Consider the following 20,044-nt stretch of genomic DNA (forward strand, 5'->3'; position numbering starts at 1 on the left):
TTTGCTTTTCTTGACACACAGCTAAAGCAGAGAGCTAAGGATTAGGGCTCCAGTCACTTACAGCACAATTATGCACAAACATCTTCAGCTCTTCACATCTTCATGAACTCTTGAGCAGAAATTATACCAACTCTGGCCCGTTTATTTCCTATATAGTTCTAGAAATGTGCTTCACTCAACCCATTTTGCATATTGAAAAGTGTATTTTTAATTAAATATAGCCTCACACCATAAATACTCAATTTTTCAGAGTTCTTTAACAAAAATATGGCTTTGTTTATTCGAGATCATACTGTCAATATCAAAAGTGTAGAATCTTTACTACCAAAAGGTCAAGAAGATTATAAGATGAGTAGAGCAGCAAGGTATTGGGAACCGGTCCACTGAAAGTTTTACAGATTAATAGCATATCATAAATCAACTTGACCCATAAAGACAGCATGAGTAAAAGACAACGCAAACAGTAAACTAGGCTTTCCTTCTGTATATCCATGACAGGAGTTAAACTTCTGCATTTTGCAGTAACTGCAGGTGCCAGATCTATGACAAAATTAATCATATCTAAATACTGAACCAAAATTCCTGTTATATTCACATTTATCCTTGTTACAAAGAGAAAGCATGTGACTTTAATAATGCTTCCAAAAGAATTACAGATGTTTGGAACAAGGTGATAAAAAAAATCAAGCTACTTATTATCACTGTTAGCATTCTAAAGCCTCTCTCATCCTTGACATAGTATACACAAAAGTTTCACTGGGATAATTATATCACTTAAGTATGTGATTTTTTTTAACCAGCATAGTTATGCCAGCAAAGCTTTAAGACAGATGCAATTATACCATTACATGGTGCTTTGCAGTGGCATAGCTTATTTCACATGGGTTGTCTAGAATAAACTATACCGGTAAAAGCACTTGTACAGATACAACTATATCTACACTAGAGAGTTTGTCACTAATTATGTCAGCACAATTAAAGTGGGAAAATTTTAAGTGTACAAGCCCTTAGAGTTATACTGATTTTGTACTTTAGAAAAGTAAGGCTTTATAATCTATGTATTTGTTCCTTAGAAGTGGATAAAAGTCATAAAAGGCCAGATTCTGTACCCTTATTCACTATTCAAGTAGTGAAGGACTGACTTCAATTCTATTTTGTGTATGCGGTGTCCGTCTTGATATCTGTGGGAATAGCTGAGGAGTAATGTGCTACATATAACATGAACAAAGGAAGAATCATCAACATCAAAAGAACAAAAAAATAACATTTACTGCCTTAGTGGATTTTCTCTATAATTTCTGTGTGCATGTAAGTATGTAGAAATAATTAAATAGTTGTATTTTTTCTAAAATAAAAAGTACAGAGAATTATACACACATGCTCTTGTGGTCTCTTCTTTCAGAATTCTACAATAGCCAGCATTTTTCAAAGGATGAACTTTCATAAGGTCACAGGTATTCCAATCACCTTGAGCAATATCTACGTTTTAAATTTTAAAAGAACCCTAAATCATTCCCATTTTTTCTTTTCAGTTCAGAGGCTTCCTTCATGAGCTATGGTAAGAGCTAATCTTGGTGCAGGACAAAAGAATAAAGTCTCTAAGTTCTCATCTATCCCTACTGAGGTCTATTTAAGTGCCTCCTACTTTGGTACAAGCAACAAATGTAATTGCTTCATTGCCTGTGGGTGTGCATTTAACAAAAAAAAGCTTTTGTGAATAAATCACAGGTGTTAACTTTCTTGATTAAAGTGAAATATGATTAAAGAACCTACAATATCAAATGACATTTACCAAGTACTAATAAAATTTATTTATTTTATTAAGTAAATTGCATCTAATTAAGGAAAGGCATGAGATCAAGAAAGAACAACAGTTCTATTTTAGTACTGCACATTTCATGTCTCACAAAGGACAATTTATTTTTTTCTTAATCCTTTAATTATTCCATAACCTGCAGCATATATCTAACAAAGTTGGTATCAAATAGCTTAATGGACATACTATGTTCATACACTGTTTATTACTCAACTGCCTTCACCATTTTCCTGGGTTTGCAATAAAGCTCATTTGCCATAAAGCTCCTGGATAGCATCAAATCCAGTGACATAAGTCTATTAAAAAGAACCTGAACACAATATTTTGGAAATTTGGTTTAATCTCTACATTCAAGTTATCCTTTACCATCTGTGCTGGAAAAATCCTGACAGTAGTAGCAAGTGCATGAGAAGCCACAGTAGGTCTGATATCAAGAATCGTAAGTATAAATTCAGTTGATTACCTTCAGATAATGTTATAGGAGAACTGGAAACTGAAGATTTACTGATGATTGAATATTGTTTCAAATTTAAATTATTCAAAGTATTCATTATATTTTAAGATACAGAACAGCAGCCATTTTGCCTTAAATTCAGATGTGTTTTTGAATATTTGATTCATTTCATTTGACATATTGTCTTATTACAAGAGCTGCTTATGAATAAAATATACCAGTCCTAACCCACTATAAAATGGGTATTTCTTTGGACACATTTCCATGATCCTAATCTTTTCTATTATAATAAGGAATAGGAACAGTGGTGAAACAGGTATCTTTTTATTTTAGGAATTAATTATGATTAAATGTTTCATACTGTGAATTAATATAAGTAATTTAATTGTTTAGGCAGAAATCTTAAGAAACTAAGTCTTGCCTTGTCTTTAGATTTTAATACTAAATTTCTATGTGACATCATATGATCTTCAAAAGTAACAATGTTAAATCACAGATGCCTAGATCATCAATGAGAGTTAGGCAGTTAAAAAACCTTGAAGATCTGGACCACAGTGCACTTGGATTTATTAGTACACCTACTGCTTATGTATAAGGTCTAATCTGGACTCATGAGATACCTTACCAGCAAGGATTTCAGTTGCAGCATTTTTTCTACATTAATGGTGATGCTGGAAAGTTATCACAGTAAATTATGTCAATATCATTAGTTAATTTATTATTTACTGTAAATATTATTTTGCACATTGTTTGATTTACTAAATCCACATACTATACACTAATAAATTGTATAAAGATCTAGGGCTGTCCAATCTAAAATACCCATAGTGATCAAACTTAATTTATCCCCACTTCAAGCTAATAGGGTTGTGCAGGTGTCACTGAAAGCATAATCTGCAGACAAATACAGCTGAAGGAACACTGTAGCCTGAAAAACCTCAGTTGCGAGATAAAAGTGAACAATTTAGAAATAATCCAACTTAATTACAAAAGATCCGTGTGGATTCATGAGGAAGTAGGCAACTAGGGGGAAAAAACACAAGACTCATCTTTTTACTTGTAAACTGTACACATTTCTAGAGTAAATAAGTGAGACATTGTGGTTTTTCATAATCATTATGTCATTTTTACAAAGTCAACCATTAGGATAGAATAGCATTTTCAAGTGGGGATCTTTAACTGCTCCTGAACCATTTTTCTGTAGTCTTTTCCATATGTGGCTTGAATGGGTCAAATTTTCATTCAAGACACTAACAAGGGATCAGTAAGAGGGTTTTTTTTTTTATGAGCAAACATTTGCATACTAAAAGCCCACTAGAAGCACACTGGATTCACACCCAACCAACCTCTTTTTTCCTTCAGACAAATATCCATTTATATATTCCAATAATGTTTTGCTTATATGGGAAAAATGTGTTGGTGCAATTTTGGAGGCAAACTTTTTCGTGATCTGAAGTTGCTCCATTTATGAGTGCCCTATTTGAGGTACTTTTAAAAAGTCTGATTGCTATAGGGTACTTAAGAGCTTGAAGTATGAAACAGCTCAATGTACCAACTTGAGCACCCAATTAATGATCCTTAAAATCACTAATATTGTCTTTTGAAATTTTAGGATTCAGCAACTAATATATTGTTTACATTAGCATTAAGTTATTCTCTGTGTTCATATTAAAAGTGCTCTTTGCATTTGACACAGACTATGTTTGAGACTCAAGAGCTCTGAATAAGACCACTTCTCATATGCGCAAACATAATAAAGCACATTATCTTCAGAATTATGTTAGCTCTAGAGTTAGTTACAGGATGAAAGGGCCATGTCATCTCCGCAATGAACCTCATTTTAGCACAAAGTAAACATAGTTCCCCCACATCAGCTAGAGTCATAGCATTAGCAGTGTTTTGTGATTGATTATCAGGGGAGTGTTGCTGAGAAATGGATTTATATCTCAGCTTTTTATCACTTATTTACAGACCTCAGGTGTATTAAATGCTATTATTAGGTACCACTTCTGTTTAAGTGACACAAGGACTTAGAATGTTGGAGGATTATAATGTATAAGCTGATTTACTCTGATGATTTCCCTTTCACTTTTTGAGTTTGTACACAAGAGCTGCACTAACAGAGCTTATGGTATAAAAAGAACTTAAAACTAAGGTAACTGACATTAAAAGACAGGGAACAACAACAGGGTATTCAGTTAATAAGAAATTTAAATCCTATCAAGATTTGGATTTTGTAATTTAAACTGAATAAAATTACAAGATTGCTTTATAATGTATTTAAATATCAGATGAGCCACCTCAAAAAAGCTCAGTTTTTATACTTTATAAGAAAATGTGGTCTGAGTTGTAAAGTAGCAAGAAACATTTACAAGAAAGTGTTTTCTGAAATCATCTAGTATAATCAAGTAAATTTATTTCTCTGAGTTTACGCTAACATTTCCCTCTTGCAATAAATGAAGACAATTACCAAACTACATTCATATTACATTATAGGGATAGCAAAACTAAGAACATGCAGTTTTTCTTAAGAGCTTATTTCCTTTCTAAGAGTTCTCTGAATATAGGAAGCTGTTTCTTTTTTTAAAATGTGAATAGGCAGAGGTTTATGCACCTGAGCTAACCTATCCCTTGAAGAAAATGTGCTATTAAGAACCTGATGTAGGAAAGCACTTAAACATATGCTTAACTTTATACACATTTTGAAACCCCACTGAAGTCAATGAGATTTAATTACATGCTTATATGCTTTGAAAAAAATCAGGATCTAAACCATAACCAGCAACTGTATTCAAGATTTAAGATCCAATCCCACAAGCTTTTACATAGAAGTGATATCATGCAAGTGAATAGTTCCACTGATTTCAACTGATCCTCCTGGTATAGATGAACTTGATATGGGCAAAAAATGATTTGATGGTGTAAAGGCAAAAGCATTTTCATACTGCTATTACTGTGTCTATAGTACAACATTTGCCAGTAGAGACATGCTAATAATATTAATAAAAATACTCACACCCTTAACAGAGCCTTGCATGGATACAAAGTTTTGTACCTGCATCTGCAAAAAAGAGCCACGGATATCCACATCCATGGATGTAAATACCCATGGATATAAAGCAGATATCCCTAAATTTGCAGGGTTCTAGATACACCATTTGTATCTATATTTGCAGCTACATCCATATCCACAAAAATGAGCAATGGATACCTGTATCCCCATTCGCAGGTTTGGCTACCCACAGATATAAAGCAGATATCTGCACATTTGCACCCCCTAATCAACATTGCTGCAAATTACTGTCTAAAAACCTAATATAAAATCCTCAGTGAGAAATTTTTCTAATGCTAAATAAATAATTTTTTACACATGATGAATGGCTCTAGTGTTCACACAAACTGAAAAGCAAAAATAAAAAGTTTAGTTAAACATAGTAATATAAAATGAATATGGATGAATATGACTCAATTTCACTGTATGCTAAGTGGTGATATTCTTTACAAATATGCACGTGTTCAAATATCTGAAAATTTGCGAATAGTCTATTTCCTGCCAGAAAAAATGTACAGCTAAAAAATAACATCTGAAATTTAAATTCAATAATTTAAGAACATGACTTGGAAAAGAGAAAAGGCCATTAGTACAAAAATATGCTGGTTTGAGATCACTAACACCACAAATACTCTGACTGATGGGACAGGAAACGAAGGGGTGGGGAGGTGTAAGAGACCAGCCATTCATAATATGGACATAACTTGAGAGTCTCACAAATGAGTGACTAAAACAAAAAAAATCAACTTGATTTAGGATACATATTTTGCTCAAACTTAGTCTATTTACCTTCTTTAGTATATTTCAAACTATAGATTCACTCTTCTTAAAGGGTGCCATCTTGTAATTAGCAGATATCTTCCTCTCTTTTCTTCCCTCCATTTCTGAATAAGGCACTGTTTTTAAAGTGGTAGAAATGCCTAATAATAAAGGACCCATTCCCCCTCCTTGTTTACAAACAGAAGTGAACTCAAGAATAAATGTAGGGAAGGCAGTAGAACTAGATTTTAGAACACACTTAGGTTTTAGGTTCCCCAGTATTCATGAGCACAGGTATCACACAGTCAGAATCTGTAAAATATGCCAACAGTAACTTCTAGCTGATGCAAGCTCAACACAATTCTCATAGACATGGATAGGAGGACATTTATTTTTTGCTCACAAGGTCAGCAGCTTCCTACAGGCAGCTGAAATCTTAGCTGTGATAAAGATGCTACACAGATTCTACTGGTATCAGACTAGTGTCTCAACTAACTGTAAGCATACTATAATATCTAACCACTAAATGGTGGACATCAGAATCCAAGAACAGGACAGGGGAAGGTACTTATTTGCTCAAACCTCTTAGTATTTCTTGCTTGGCAAGTCACTCAATGGGTATGTCTAAATTGCATCCCTCTGTCGGCAGAGGGATGCAGATTAGGTAGGTCAACATTGCAAATGAGGCCAGGTTTTAAATATCCTGCACCTAATTTGCATAAAAATTGCTTCAGTACTTTGTCAGCAAAAAGCAGCAGTCTAGAGGGGGATCTGTCGAGAAAGAAAGCCTTTTTCAACAGATCCTATAAACCTCTTTGCAGGAGGCATAAGGAATCTGTCGAAAAAGGCGATCCTCCTCTAGACCTCTGCTTTTTGCAGACAAAGTACTGAGTCAGCAAAACGCAGTGGTCATTTTTATGCAAATTAGGCCCAGGATATTTAAATCCCTGCCTCATGTGCAATGTTGACTTGCCTAATCTGCCTACCTCTGCCGACAGAGGGATGCAGTCTAGACATACCCAATGTGTCATAACTCCCCATAAACAGGTTTACAAACAAGTTACCTAAAAAGAAGGTTAAGTGTTGCAAAGCCTGCCCCCATAAAAGGAGAAAAAGTAGTAATTTTTTTTTAAAAAGTGTCACATTGGAACCATTTATTAAGAATTATTAAAATACTGTAAGGTTATTTTAAATTTTTCTGCATTAGGCAGTCTCACAAACACACGATTAATAGTCTTTGTTCATTAAAGACTTTGAATGTGTTGATTATATATCCAATACAACATACATATAAAAACATACTACATATCCTAATATAGAGACGTACCAAAGTACTGTACACTTACTAAAGTAAGTTTTAAAAGACAGAATATATGTATAATAGTATATGTAATATGTAACATATATAAAATGTAAATGTAATATAATATGTAACATAAAAAGGCATTACTAAACATTAACTACTTTTGAGATCTATCTTCAGTGGAAGTTGAGTATACTAATCACCTCACTGGATCAGGCCCTTAGTTTGAGAAAATATTGTTTGCTGTAATGTATGGGCTATACGAGGATGGTGCCTTACACGTGAATTTTCTTTATAAAACCTTCCAGATCAGAGAGGCAGTCTTTTCAGTGAGTATGCCTGTCTCCATAGCAACTGAAGGCAGACCAAATCTTTGCTCTGAGCCCAGGCTTTGGAATGCCCTCTATGAAGAAAACTCCAGAATGATAGTATTTTCCAGCTTTGAACACTAACAAGATCACAGTTTAAGTGCTAGTCAACTCAAACTATTTACAGCAGAGACTTGACATGAAGTGTAAAGCATTTCCTAGGACATTCTAGTTGGGATATAGCATGAGCTGGGGTGGGGCGAGGAAGACTTCTTGCCCTTCTTCCTTCCTGTTGCTATCTCTGACAGAGGGTTATGACAAAATGTTTTCTCAGAAAATTAAATGGGACACAGGTTTGCATCAAAACTCCTTAATGTCAATGAGGAAACTGTTAAATTTAGTCAAAGTTCTTTTCAAAATACTGAGAAAAGCTCTGCTATAAAAGGGAGTCCTTGAGTCCGCCATCTGTACCTCTGGAGACAGAAAACTCTGCAAAGATCTTCCAGAGAGGCAGTTCTATGCAAAGAATAGAGCAAAGATCTGCTCTGCCTCAAGTTGGTATAGATATGGAGGACCACAGGAGTTATGCTGGAATGCTCAGGAACAATGTTACTGCCTTTTTAGAGGTGGAACAGAGTTCCAGTGTTTCTGAACCTGCTCCTTACACCAGAAAGAAAAATAAGCAGCCATCTCTCCTTCAGGAGTGGGCTTCAAAGTGGACATGGTGGACAAGGCAGATGGTAACATCTCTGTGCTGCCTTTCCCACCTTTCTACTTCCAGACCCATTTTGGAAAGAGAGAGAGTGGCTTAGTCATCTGCAGCTAAGAGCCAGGTTGAGGGAGTCTCCCCCAGTTCCACTAGGGTTCCACCGTAGTTACCAAGTCAACAGCTCTCCTTCCACAATGGGGAGGTAGGCCTGACAGTTGCAGCACTTCATTTTTTTGGACTTGAGCACTAAGGAAGATGCCCAGTTTGAATATATTGATATACACTGAAAAATGCACATTAAGTATACAATTTCACAAGAAAAACCACATATCAAGAATTATCAATATTTAAAAACTAAGATTCAGGTTCTACTTTAATCATGATAATAATGTGATCATGCATATTAAATATTCTTGATATTATTTATAAAATAAAGGTATACTTACATAACTGTGGCTCTTACGGAAATCTGAAGGACTGCTTGTACAAACTTTGTCTCCTTCCAAGCCAATTACTCTTTTACAGATATTTGATTTTGGATCATTTGGGCTTTTTGCAATTACAATATCACCTCTGGGAAAAAAAATTGTAAAGAAATGCCAGTATAAAACAGTCTTTGGATGAATATTTACATAAGTAATAATTCATATTTTTTTCATTCAAAAATATGTATTACTTGAGAATCATTGCCTATGATCTCTATTTTTTCTATGACAACGCAGCTAAAAGGACCAATTACGTTTTAAAAAGCATTTCTGAAGAGATTCAATGGATACTACTTGAATAACAAAAACACAATTGGTCTTCACTTGACAATGCTCTGCACAAGGAAAAGCAATTTAAAATCAGCGTGTTTGTTGCCTACTATACATATATAACCCTTCAGTTCTTCTTCAAGATGTGTTGCTCATATCCATTCCAACAGATGTGTGCACATGCCTTGTGCACAATCATCAGAACGTTTTCCCTAATGGTATCCATCAGGTTGGCTGTGGAGCTCCCTGGAATTGCATTGCTACAGCAGTGTATATATGCCACTGCTGACCCACCACCTGCTCAGTTCCTTCTTGCTGCCAGTGACAAAACATTGCCGTTGCTCTCTCTTGCTTTGTGAGTGGTAGCTTAGCAGTCTTTCACCTAGTCCTAGGCAGTCAGTTCTTGCTTTTGTTAAGTCACTGTAGTTTGTTATAATTAGTGTAATTAGTGTAGTTGGTGTAGTTTTGGACTTAGGGGTTCCTCCTGTACACACATTTTGTATCCCTGTATGAGGCAAGGATGTTAACTATCCTTTATTTATGTAAATGTGTAACCACTGGAAATTGTAGTGGTTACATGTTTACATGCAGGGGGGACAGGCGAGAACCAGTGCTCAAGGGGAGCACCAGCTCCCACTCACTGTTGCCTCTGATACAGAGGCAGAAAAGGGTGGGTGTTTGTGTGAAATTGAAGCCTGGGCTTATCAGTTAATCAGTTAATTGTGTAATCCACTACACACTAACATCCCTAGTGTGAGGCATGTTGCATACCTAAGGGTGATACATGTAAGTCTTGTCTCAAGTGTCTGGGAAAAGACATCAAAATGAACAACTGTCCTATTGATAGGAGCTTCAAGCCCAGGAGTAAAAAAGGAAAGAGAATATTATCTGGAGTCAATGAACCTTAGGTTGAATTTCCACGGCATCCCCACTGCGCGAGGTCGGTGGGAGAAATTCTCCTATCTACTTCCCGTACTCCTCATGACCCAGTGGAATTCTAGAGTAAACGAGGCCACCATCAATAGTCAATTTAGTGGGTGTCAAAGGACCCCACTAGTGCCAAAAGGCAACATCTTCTCAAGGGCAACATCACGACACCCCAGCAGGCTGGCAGGGTATAAGCATAAGGTACCAATCCCATTCTCTAGTGCCACACAAAGAGAAAAAGGTGGACCAAGATCAGTCCCCAGCCAGACACAAGGGCTCCAGAGGGGTGCATCCTACATCTGGGCACACACAGCTGATATCATGCATCCCAGCACTATCAACTCCGGCTCCAGGGAGGAGCTTGTCAAGTCCAGTGCTGGTGGACTCACCAGTCAGGGAGGCCTTGGAGGGTGACATCAACCTCCCCTCCACACCTAACACATTTGAGGTTGTCCATGACCTCACTGAAATGATACAGTCCCCTCTGTGCCAGTCTTGGTACGTGGCACCAGTACAAGTCTCGGCCTCAGCACTGACGATGGTGGTGGCACCGACTGCAGCAGCTCTGGCTCCAGCAATGTTTACTGTGTCCGTACCAGGATCTCCCGCACTGCAGCAACAGGGAAAGCTGCTGGCCATTCAGTGTTGATCACTGTCCCCTTGATACCAATCCCTTGCACCAACGAGCTCGGTATTGCTGAGGTCAGAGTCAGATTACTCCTCAGACTTGGGAGAATCTTTAGCTTCTTGTTGGTCCATTTATAGGTAGTGCTCTCAGAATTGTTCCCATCACCAGGGCTTGTGGGATCCACCAGTGCTGATGGTCTTCTGGACACTGCAATGGCAAGGGGCTGTCCAGTGGCCCTTTTGGACCCGTTGGGCCCACCACCAGGGTCAATGGTTGGACTCCAGAACTGCCTGGGTAGCTTTAGTGCCTCACCTCTCTTCACCTCCACAGAATCAGGAGCACATCTTACTCTGGGAGCTCTGTATCAGTGAGGGACATTGGACCATTGCCCGTGGTCACTGGAGCCCCAAGTCAGCTGTCACAATCAGAGCCCCAACCTGTGGCAGACTCTAGAGAACCAGAATAGGGCCCAGGGCCTCCTCGTCCTCACTGCCAGATGAGGCAGTGCCCAGGACTTCCTCCACCTCTTTGCTGGCCATGGACACCAAGGGGAATCAGGACCTCCTTTACAAAGATAAGGTCCTGTTGTGTCTGCACCCTACTTTCCTACTCAAAGTGGTCTCAAATAGGTCAGATTATGGACAGCAGGCTGCCAGGCATATGCACGTGACCGTAGCAGTGCCACCCCAGCAGTCTTTGCAGCTGATCCGATGGGTATTGCTAGGGGAAAACTTTCAAACAATTGTGCATGTGGCACACACATACCTATTGCAATGGACACAAGCAACACATCTTGAACAACAATTACAAGAGGTAGGCAACCATTTTTTTTTGTATACCCAGCAACCTTCTTCAAATCCTCTACAAACTCTTCTTTCAGGAAACCTTCCTACTTCTATTTTCAAGAATCTGTTATTCCCCACCCTACTCGTTTGACCTATCATCCCTTAGCTATATGCACTAGATTGTAAACTACAGCAGTCAGGACAAGGGCCATATCTTTTATGTGGCTGATGATCACTACGTACATAGGAAGTGCTCCACAAACAATTCAGTGGCATAGAAACAATATAATAAAAAATAAATGTCACTTTAATCATTTCTAGTGAGAATCACTCCCCTATCCTCCTACTTGGAGACAAGACTATTAGCCTCTCAACATATATGACAAGATAAACTAAAAATAGTTTGTGTGTGGCGATAAGTAAGAAAAATGGTTGAAAGGACATAGGGGTTTGGATTCTTTTGGCCAATGTTGCAAAAGTGACATTTCACTACATTCCAGAACTCTGGCTGAAGTAATCTTGTAATACTGATGGTGTTGAATACAAACAAAACTTTCTGTAATGGAAGATAGCAAAAGGAGACTGGCATGTACAAAAAAAAAATTAAAAGAATTTGAATACAACTCTTCCCCGCCCCCCCCCCACCAAAAACAGATGGATAATTGACATAAAGAATACTTTGGGAAGGCAACAGACAAACTAAACATCAATCTAAAGAAAGCAACATACTTCTGAATGGAATAAAAACGGCAACTAAGATTCTCCGAAACGACAATGTCAGAATTTTGAATTGTTGGTTCCATTGAAGGTCCAGAACACTGTAAATAAAAAAAATACTAGTTGCAAAATATTTTAACTTGTATCATACTTAAGAGATTAAATTATTTGCAAACAAGTCACCAAAAACCTATAATTCGGGGAAGAGGGAGGAAAGAGTAAACTAGATCCTTTTCTTGGCCAAAGAGTATGAGACATTTGAAAAGGAAATGTATAAAGGATCCATTTGAGCACTCTTAACTCTAATATTGTTGTGGAAATATCAGTACAATATGCAGCAGTCTATTCTAATGTCCAAAAATATTGTTCTATCCTGAAACAGCTGCCAAAAATCCAAAGATGCAATTACAGTAGACAAAGGTCATCAGGAAGTTGTGAGGAGGATTTGCAGAGTCCTTTTGATTTGCTTCTTTCCCTCATCCATTATGAAGGGGCGAAGAGTGGCAAAAAAGTTGACAGTAGCTCTACATCAACTACAGGTTGAACTTCTCTAGTACAGAACTCTGTGGTCTGGAATCATCCATTGTCTGGAATGATTTTAGTTAGATGGCCCTTTCTGTGGGTGTGGCCAAGTTTCCCGCAGTCCCATAAAGTTTGCTTACAGCCACCAGTGCTGGCTTTCGGTGTTCTGTGCTGTTATTTAGCTCTAAATTTACAGCCCGGGAGAAGGTGTTGGTAATGCTGCTAGACAATATTGACCTCTCATGGTCCAGCCAGTTCTCTGGTTTGGAACAGGTCAGGTCCTGAGATTGCCAAACTAGAGAGTTTGAAGCTGTACCACCAGTTTCTGGGAGGCTAGATTTACTATGTTTTGTGCTGGTAAAGCTAAAAGGGACTGGGAAAAATGGTTTTAAAAAGAGCTATCTGTGATCCCAACTTTCTGTGAGGTGCTCAATACCTTTAACAGTCATTGGCTTCAGTAGACCTTAACAAGCTGAATACTTTGCAGTATTAGGCCTGTAATGAAAGATAAAATTTTCATGAGGCCAACTCCAGCAGCCAGGAAGCGGCTGTTCAATTAATTCAAAAACACAACAAAAAAAAGAACTAAACAAAACTGGACACTAACAGACTTAGAAGTTATATATGCAGAAATGAAGCATGATGTTAAAATGCTGATAATACTAAAATTTCACTATTAGAAAAAAGGTCTGATTATACCTATTATCCTTATTAGCATGAAAATATAAATTACCACAACAACTCCTCCAAGATACTCAAAGGCACAGTGTGCTATGCAGCCATATTGAATGGTATACCCCAGAAGTCGAAAGGTTTTCCCCATGACATCTCGAAGCATAGCACAGTGTTACTGTTGTGCAGCTGGCCCTAAAGTATATTAATAAAAAGGTACATAATTAGTCAACAAGCTTTTTAGGGAAAAAAATACAGGCTGTATTTGCTAATGTGTTCTATTTTTTAAAAGCAGCCGTATGTACTATTTCCAAATTAATGAGAATACAAACAGTAAATCATTAGAAATAATGGAAATATTAACTCAGTGAGAGGAATAGCACTTATGGTTTTGAATAGTGTGCTATTTGAACTATAATCCCAACAGTAGGTGGATGATAAACAGTATTAGGACTACTTCACTGGATAAAGAAAGGCAATTGATTGCTATGCACAACATATGACTGAAATGATCTGGATGAGAAAGAAGCTATGTCTAGACTGCAGGCTTCTTTCGGAAAAAGCTTTTCTGGAAGAGATCTTCTGAAAAAACTTTTGAAAAAGAGAGTCTACGTAGCAAAAGCGACGAGGAGTCCTGTGGCACCTTATAGACTAACTGAAGTGTAGGAGCATAAGCTTTCGTGGGCAAAGACCCACTTCGTCAGATGCATGTAGTGGAAATTTCATGAAAATATGATTTTTTTTATTCCTGCCTCTGGAAATTTCCACTACATGCATCTGACGAAGTGGGTCTTTGCCCACGAAAGCTTATGCTCCTACACTTCAGTTAGTCTATAAGGTGCCACAGGACTCCTCGTCGCTTTTGCAGATTCAGACTAACACGGCTACCCCTCTGATACGTAGCAAAAGCGCATTGAAAAAGTGCTCTGCTTTTTTGAAAGATATGGATGCTAATCTTGCATTTCAGCTGTGATTACTATGGATGGAGTGGCCACCAGGGCACCTGCGCTTTTTCCTCTTCTTTTGAAAGAACTCCCTTTTCCCTGTCCACACACACCTTTTTCTGAAAGAGCTCTTTCAGAAAAAGGCTTCTTCCTCTTGATAAACATCTTTCTATGTTGAAAAACCCCCTGTGTTCTTTCGATATTTTTTTTAAATAATGCGATTGCAGTGTGGATGTAAGTGAAGATTTTTCAGAAAAATGGCTGTTTTTCCAAAATAACTGCAGTATAGACATACCCTGAGTAGCAAGCTGTGGTCAGAGAAAGCTAGTTAGGCACAGGGAACTAATAGCAGGAAATAACAGAGAATTTTTGCTCTCCTGGCTGAGGCTTTTGTTACTCTAGTTTGCTGATGGGGTTTCTTACTAAATGTTCAACTGTCACTGGTCAAAGGTTTTTTTCCTATCTGTATTTAACTGAAAGTTTATAATTTCTTTTGGATATGGAACTTGGCACAGTTTTTGCCTCTCTCACCTGCATATTGGATTACAACAAAGCACTTCATTTGGGACTACAGGCAGTCCCCGAGTTACGCGGATCTGACTTACATCGGATCTGCAGTTACTAACGGGTTTGCTCCGCATCTCCCTGGTCTGCTGGAGACCAGCAGACCAGGGAGACGGGGAGCAAAGCCTCTGAAGACGCCGGCAGCGGGACAGCCGCGGCATGTCTGGGCTGTCCCGCTGCCCGCGTGCTCCGCGGCTTTGCTCCGCGTCTCCCTGGTCTGCTGGTCTCCAGCAGAGACCAGCAGACCAAGGAGACGCGGAGCAAACCCTCCGAGGACACCGTCAGCCAGACAGCTGCGGCACCATCTGCGGCTTTGCTCCGCGTCTCCCTCGTCTGCTGGAGACCAGCAGACCAGGGAGACGGGAAGCAAAGCCGCGGGCAGCAGGACAGCCCAGACGCGCTGCGGCTGTCCCGCTGCCGGCGTCCTACTGGACCAACCCGGCAGCACCCTAGCTGCTCTGCCCCAGGCGTCCTGATTAAGCCACTGCTGAATGTATGGCATTGCTTTAGGATTGCTTTAACTGGAGGGATCAAGCTGATGCTATAGTGTACAGTAGTTAAATGGAAACAAGCCGAGAAGCGGCGCGCTACTGAAACAACCCAGCAGCACCCCAGCTGCTCTGCCCCAGGCGTCCCCAAGTCAGCCACTGCTGAAACTGACCAGCGCTGACTACAGGAAGCACGAGGCACAGTTGCGCTGCCCCGGGCTTCCTGGAATCAGCCGCTGATCAGTTTCAGCAGCAGCTGACTTGGGGACGCCTGGGGTTCTTAAGTTGAATCTGTATGTAAGTCGGAACTGGCGTCCAGATTCAGCCTGTTGAAACTGATCAGCGGCTGATTCCAGGAAGCCCGGGGCAGAGCAACTCTGCCTCGGGCTTCCTGTAGTCAGCTACTGGTCAGTTTCAGCAGCAGCTGAATCTGGACACCAGTTCTGACTTACATACAGATTCAACTTAAGAACAAAGCTACAGTCCTTATCTTGTACGTAACCCGGGGACTGCCTGTATACCTCAAATACAGTTGTAAGTTTCAACTGCTGCAGAAGTGACACCCCACAGGGAACATATTACACATGACCCAGGAGACTGCTATGGTGTCATTCAAGGTGTTGGTTCTAGTCTAAAATGTCTTAGTGATTTGAGTTCTGAATAAGCTAAAGACCAACTCTCTCTTCACATACTAAAAGATTTGCGAGTACAGTGTTTCTTTTTATAGGCCTGGGGTGGACAAAGTGTCTTCTGACAACGACTGCAGAAGAGAAGCACTGAGAAGGGCATTTTCTGCTATCATTTTTCTGAGGAGGAATATTTTTTCTTCTACTCTTGTCCATGTCTTGAAGCTTCACTGAGGGCTTGTCTATAATGCCATTTTACTGTACTGTAACTTTCTGTCATGTAGTTTGATTTATTTTAGATCCGAGGGAAACGAGGACACTCCAGAGAGACTTAACCACTTCCTTACTTATTGCAAGCCTTCAAGCCGTTAATATAGTCCTTTAAGTTTTACAAGCCTTAAAAACAATTACTACACAGTTTAAACCTTAAATACTATAAATTTTGAAAGCAATTAGTACAATATAAAACAATACAAAAGCAATTAATAGAAGATATATAATACAATAATTAAATCTAGTTCACTTACACTTCACCCGTTTGCCACCTACAGTAGCAGGCAAGGGGTTTGTGGTCCCTTTGACTCCCATGCATTGGGACCCCATGCACTGCCACAGCTGGTGTGAACGGTCTTTTACTTCAAGTTACAACAAGCACTACCTATGGGTCAATCCTGCTCACTACCTCCCTGATGGGGCAGGCAAGATGGGCAGGTGGTGTGTGCCCTCTGCGATTCGGTGGCCTCAGGATCCCACCTCAGCCAGCGGATGAGTACCAGCTATCCTGAGGGAAACTTAAGTGGAAACCAGCTACTAGATAGTTCAATTAGTCTTTTGCCCCATACCCAGGTCGGATGACCAATTTGCACGTCAGAACTGCTACAGACCTCCACCAGAGTTTGTTCTGGCTTTGCCCTGCCCAGGCATAGTTCACCATCTTTTGGGTCCTTGCACATATGCTCCTGCTCCATTATGTGGGTTAAAATTAACTGTAATGACAATAATGGGTAATTCAGGGATCTGCTCATGGATACTGGAGCAGAAATTACAGTACTAGAGGGACACACTTATACCCGAGATGCCAGATGATTGAATCTGAAGGGGATCATGTGGGGAGGAGTGACTGGAATCCTCTGGCCAGTAAAATTGCAATTAGAACATAGAGAGGAGGTTGCCAGAGAGGTAGTAATAGCCCCTGCCCTGGGAATATACTGGGAATTATGTACTGGCAGGAAAAGAATGGACTCTTAATGGGAAAACCTGGGCTTTTGGAAAAGCTATTGCCAGTAATTACAGCAGTCCCACAGCTAAACCAATTGGAGGGAGTATATCAGGACAAAGGAAATGTGTATGGGCATATAAAGAGAAGCCCTCTCTTTATTCCTCCTCCCAAGAAAAATGTGCAGGTAAAACAGTATAAAGTGGCCCCAGATGCTAAGGGAGGAATCCAAGCTATTCTTGATGAGCTAGAGAGGGAAGGAATTGTTACAAAGCAGTCGGTAGAATATAACAGCCCTATCTGGCCGGTGCAAAAACCAGACGGTACCTGGATTTTAGAAGCAAACCCAGCCGCTAAACGCCACAGTTCCATATATTAAAGAGATTACTGACAGCATAGAGTGTGCTAGTGTCCAATAGATGGCAGTGACAGACATAGCTAAAGCATTTTTTGCTATTCCCTTACATGAAAAAAAATCATGGGGACAATTTGGAATCCAGTGGGGACAAGGGCAGTAGGTATTTATCCAGCTGCCGCTGGGGTGGGTGTATAGCCCTACGTTGTGCCATGGTAGGAACTAGCTGGTGCAGCTCTCCCATATGGGGTAAAAATGTAGCATTATGTAGCTGACATTATGATTGGTGGGGACACTTCGAAACAGGTTTATGTGGCAGGTCAGGCTATTTTGTCACACCTAATGCACAATGGCTTTAGGTTTAAGGACAGTAATACCCAGGGATCTGCGCAGGAAGTTACAATCTTAAGCATTCTATGGCCCAGCAGCAGATGTGTAATCCTAAATGCTGTTGTTGATAAAATCCTAAACTGGCAGGCACCATCCACTAAGCAGGAACTACAGAAGTTTTTCAGAGCTATTGGGATTTGGAGAAATCATATGCAAAATGCAGCCCATCTAACTAAACCCGTGACAGGTAATGAAGAAAAATGAGTTTGAATGGGGAAAACAAACAAGAGGAAGCTTTTAGCCTAAAATTAACTATTGCCAAACAAATTGCTTTAGGATTGCTTTAACAGGAGGGATCAAGCTGATGCTATAGTGTACAGTAGTTAAATGGAAACAAGTCTGTATTAGAGCTAATGGCAAAAGACTTCCAGAGTGTGGCAAGGGATTCCATTGGGATTTTGGAGTCGGGTCTGGAAAGGTAGTGAGGAAAATTAAACACCCCTGGAAAAACAGGCACTAGCTACCTATGAGTCAGTCAGCACAGTGGAGGGACTGGGTAAGCTGTCCCCACTACCTTACTCGTAACTAGAAGTACCTGTTTATTACCGGCAACCAAACTGTGGACGCCTCTACATGTGGGGAAAGAAAGAGGCTGTGATCTCCCATCTGACAATCGTAGGTTTGCTAATGGTGGTGCTGTGCATGATTTATAGAAATAAGTACATGTATGTCCATATCCTTAAAGTTGAATATCTTGTGTAGTGTCCTAGGTGTAGGTGTTATTATATTGTCCCATTTATTGGAATAGATCTATGTAACTTTGCATTGCTTCCCTCTACTATTTTGTGTATAATGAAGTTAGAGACAGAGCTTGTGCTTGGTGTCTACTGACTTCTTTCTTATCTAAGATCTCGAACACACAACACAGGTCTAGGTTGTAGACTAGGAAAAACTGTTTCCCTAGGAGGGTGGTGAAGCACTGGAATGAGTTCCCTAGGGAGGTGGTGGAATCTCCATCCCTAGAGGTGTTTAAGTTCTGGCTTCACAAAGCCCTGCTTGGGATGATTTAGTTGGGGTTGGTCCTGCTTCAGGTAGGGGGCTGGACTCGATGATTCTTAAGGACTCTTCCAGCCCTAGGATTCTATGACACTTTCTCACTCAGGAGTGTGAAAAAACAACTTCCAAGCACAGCAAGTTACAACACTGTAAAGTGCCAGTGTAAACAAACTCTCAGCACTATCAGCTGCTCCCTTCATGGAGGTGGTTTACCTACAGTGTTAGAAAAGCTTACACTTAGCAGTGTGGACAAAGAAGATGGTGCCTCGGCAGAGATGGGCATAACATCTCTGCTTCTGGACTGGCCGTCATTTGCATTACTAGCAGATGAGCAGGACTCGACAAATCCATGTATCTACTCGCCCGTGGCGAGTAGATTTCAGCCGGTCGCCCCGTTCACTGGCAGCACGCGCAGTGTGGGGCTGGCGAGTGGATTTCGCCTCAGTTTGTCGAGCCCTGCAGATAAGAACGGTTACTTACCTGTAACTGTTGTTCTTTGAGATGTGTTGCTCATTTCCATTCGAATTAGGTGTGCACACTGCGTGCACCGCATCTTCCGGAGAATTTTTCCTAGTGCCCATAGTGCTGGCAGGGCAGCCCCTGGAGTGGCACCGCCATGGCGAGGCATAAGTACCCCTGCTAGCACTCCCTCACCTCAGTTCCTTCTTGCCAGACGCTCCGACCAAGGGGAGGTAGGGGGGGAATCGAATGGACATGAGCAACACATCTCAAAGAACAACAGCTATAGGTAAGTAACCGTTCTTTTCTTCTTCGAGTGGTTGCTCATGTCCATTCGAATTAGGTGACTTCCAAGCCAACCCCACTTCAAGGAGGAGGGGTCAGAGCACTCAGAAAGAGAAGTCCACGAAAGTTGAACAATCCAAACAAATTTATTCAACTAAGCGAACACAGAAAACTATAGAAAGTGCAATGACACACAGATAAAACAAACATATTTACAATACAGAGCTACGGACCGCAGAGCCCAACCCTGCGTCTTCCCTAGCCTGCTGTGCCAGTGCGTAGTGCGCCGTCAAGGTATGGAGCGACGCCCACAT

The 20,044-nt window shown here is 40.1% G+C and overlaps 1 protein-coding gene across 3 annotated transcripts in view; it reads right to left on the bottom strand.

Moving 5' to 3' along the window:
• IMMP1L (inner mitochondrial membrane peptidase subunit 1) overlaps positions 1-20,044 on the bottom strand; it is a 66,352-nt gene that overhangs the window by 14,020 nt on the left and 32,288 nt on the right. For 2 of the 3 annotated variants that reach the window (XM_075927802.1, XM_006128902.4), the window contains exons 2-4: positions 13,469-13,602; positions 12,226-12,314; positions 8,848-8,974 (exon numbers count right to left, since the gene is read on the bottom strand). In XM_075927802.1, the coding sequence (XP_075783917.1) occupies positions 8,848-8,974; positions 12,226-12,314; positions 13,469-13,573 (321 nt within the window). In that variant the 5' untranslated portion in view covers positions 13,574-13,602. The remainder of the gene's footprint in view (positions 1-8,847; positions 8,975-12,225; positions 12,315-13,468; positions 13,603-20,044) is intronic. The other variant, XM_006128904.4, reaches the window with a different exon arrangement.

This window comes from Pelodiscus sinensis, chromosome 4 (genome assembly GCF_049634645.1).
Source record: "Pelodiscus sinensis isolate JC-2024 chromosome 4, ASM4963464v1, whole genome shotgun sequence".
Classification (NCBI taxonomy): domain Eukaryota; kingdom Metazoa; phylum Chordata; order Testudines; family Trionychidae; genus Pelodiscus; species Pelodiscus sinensis.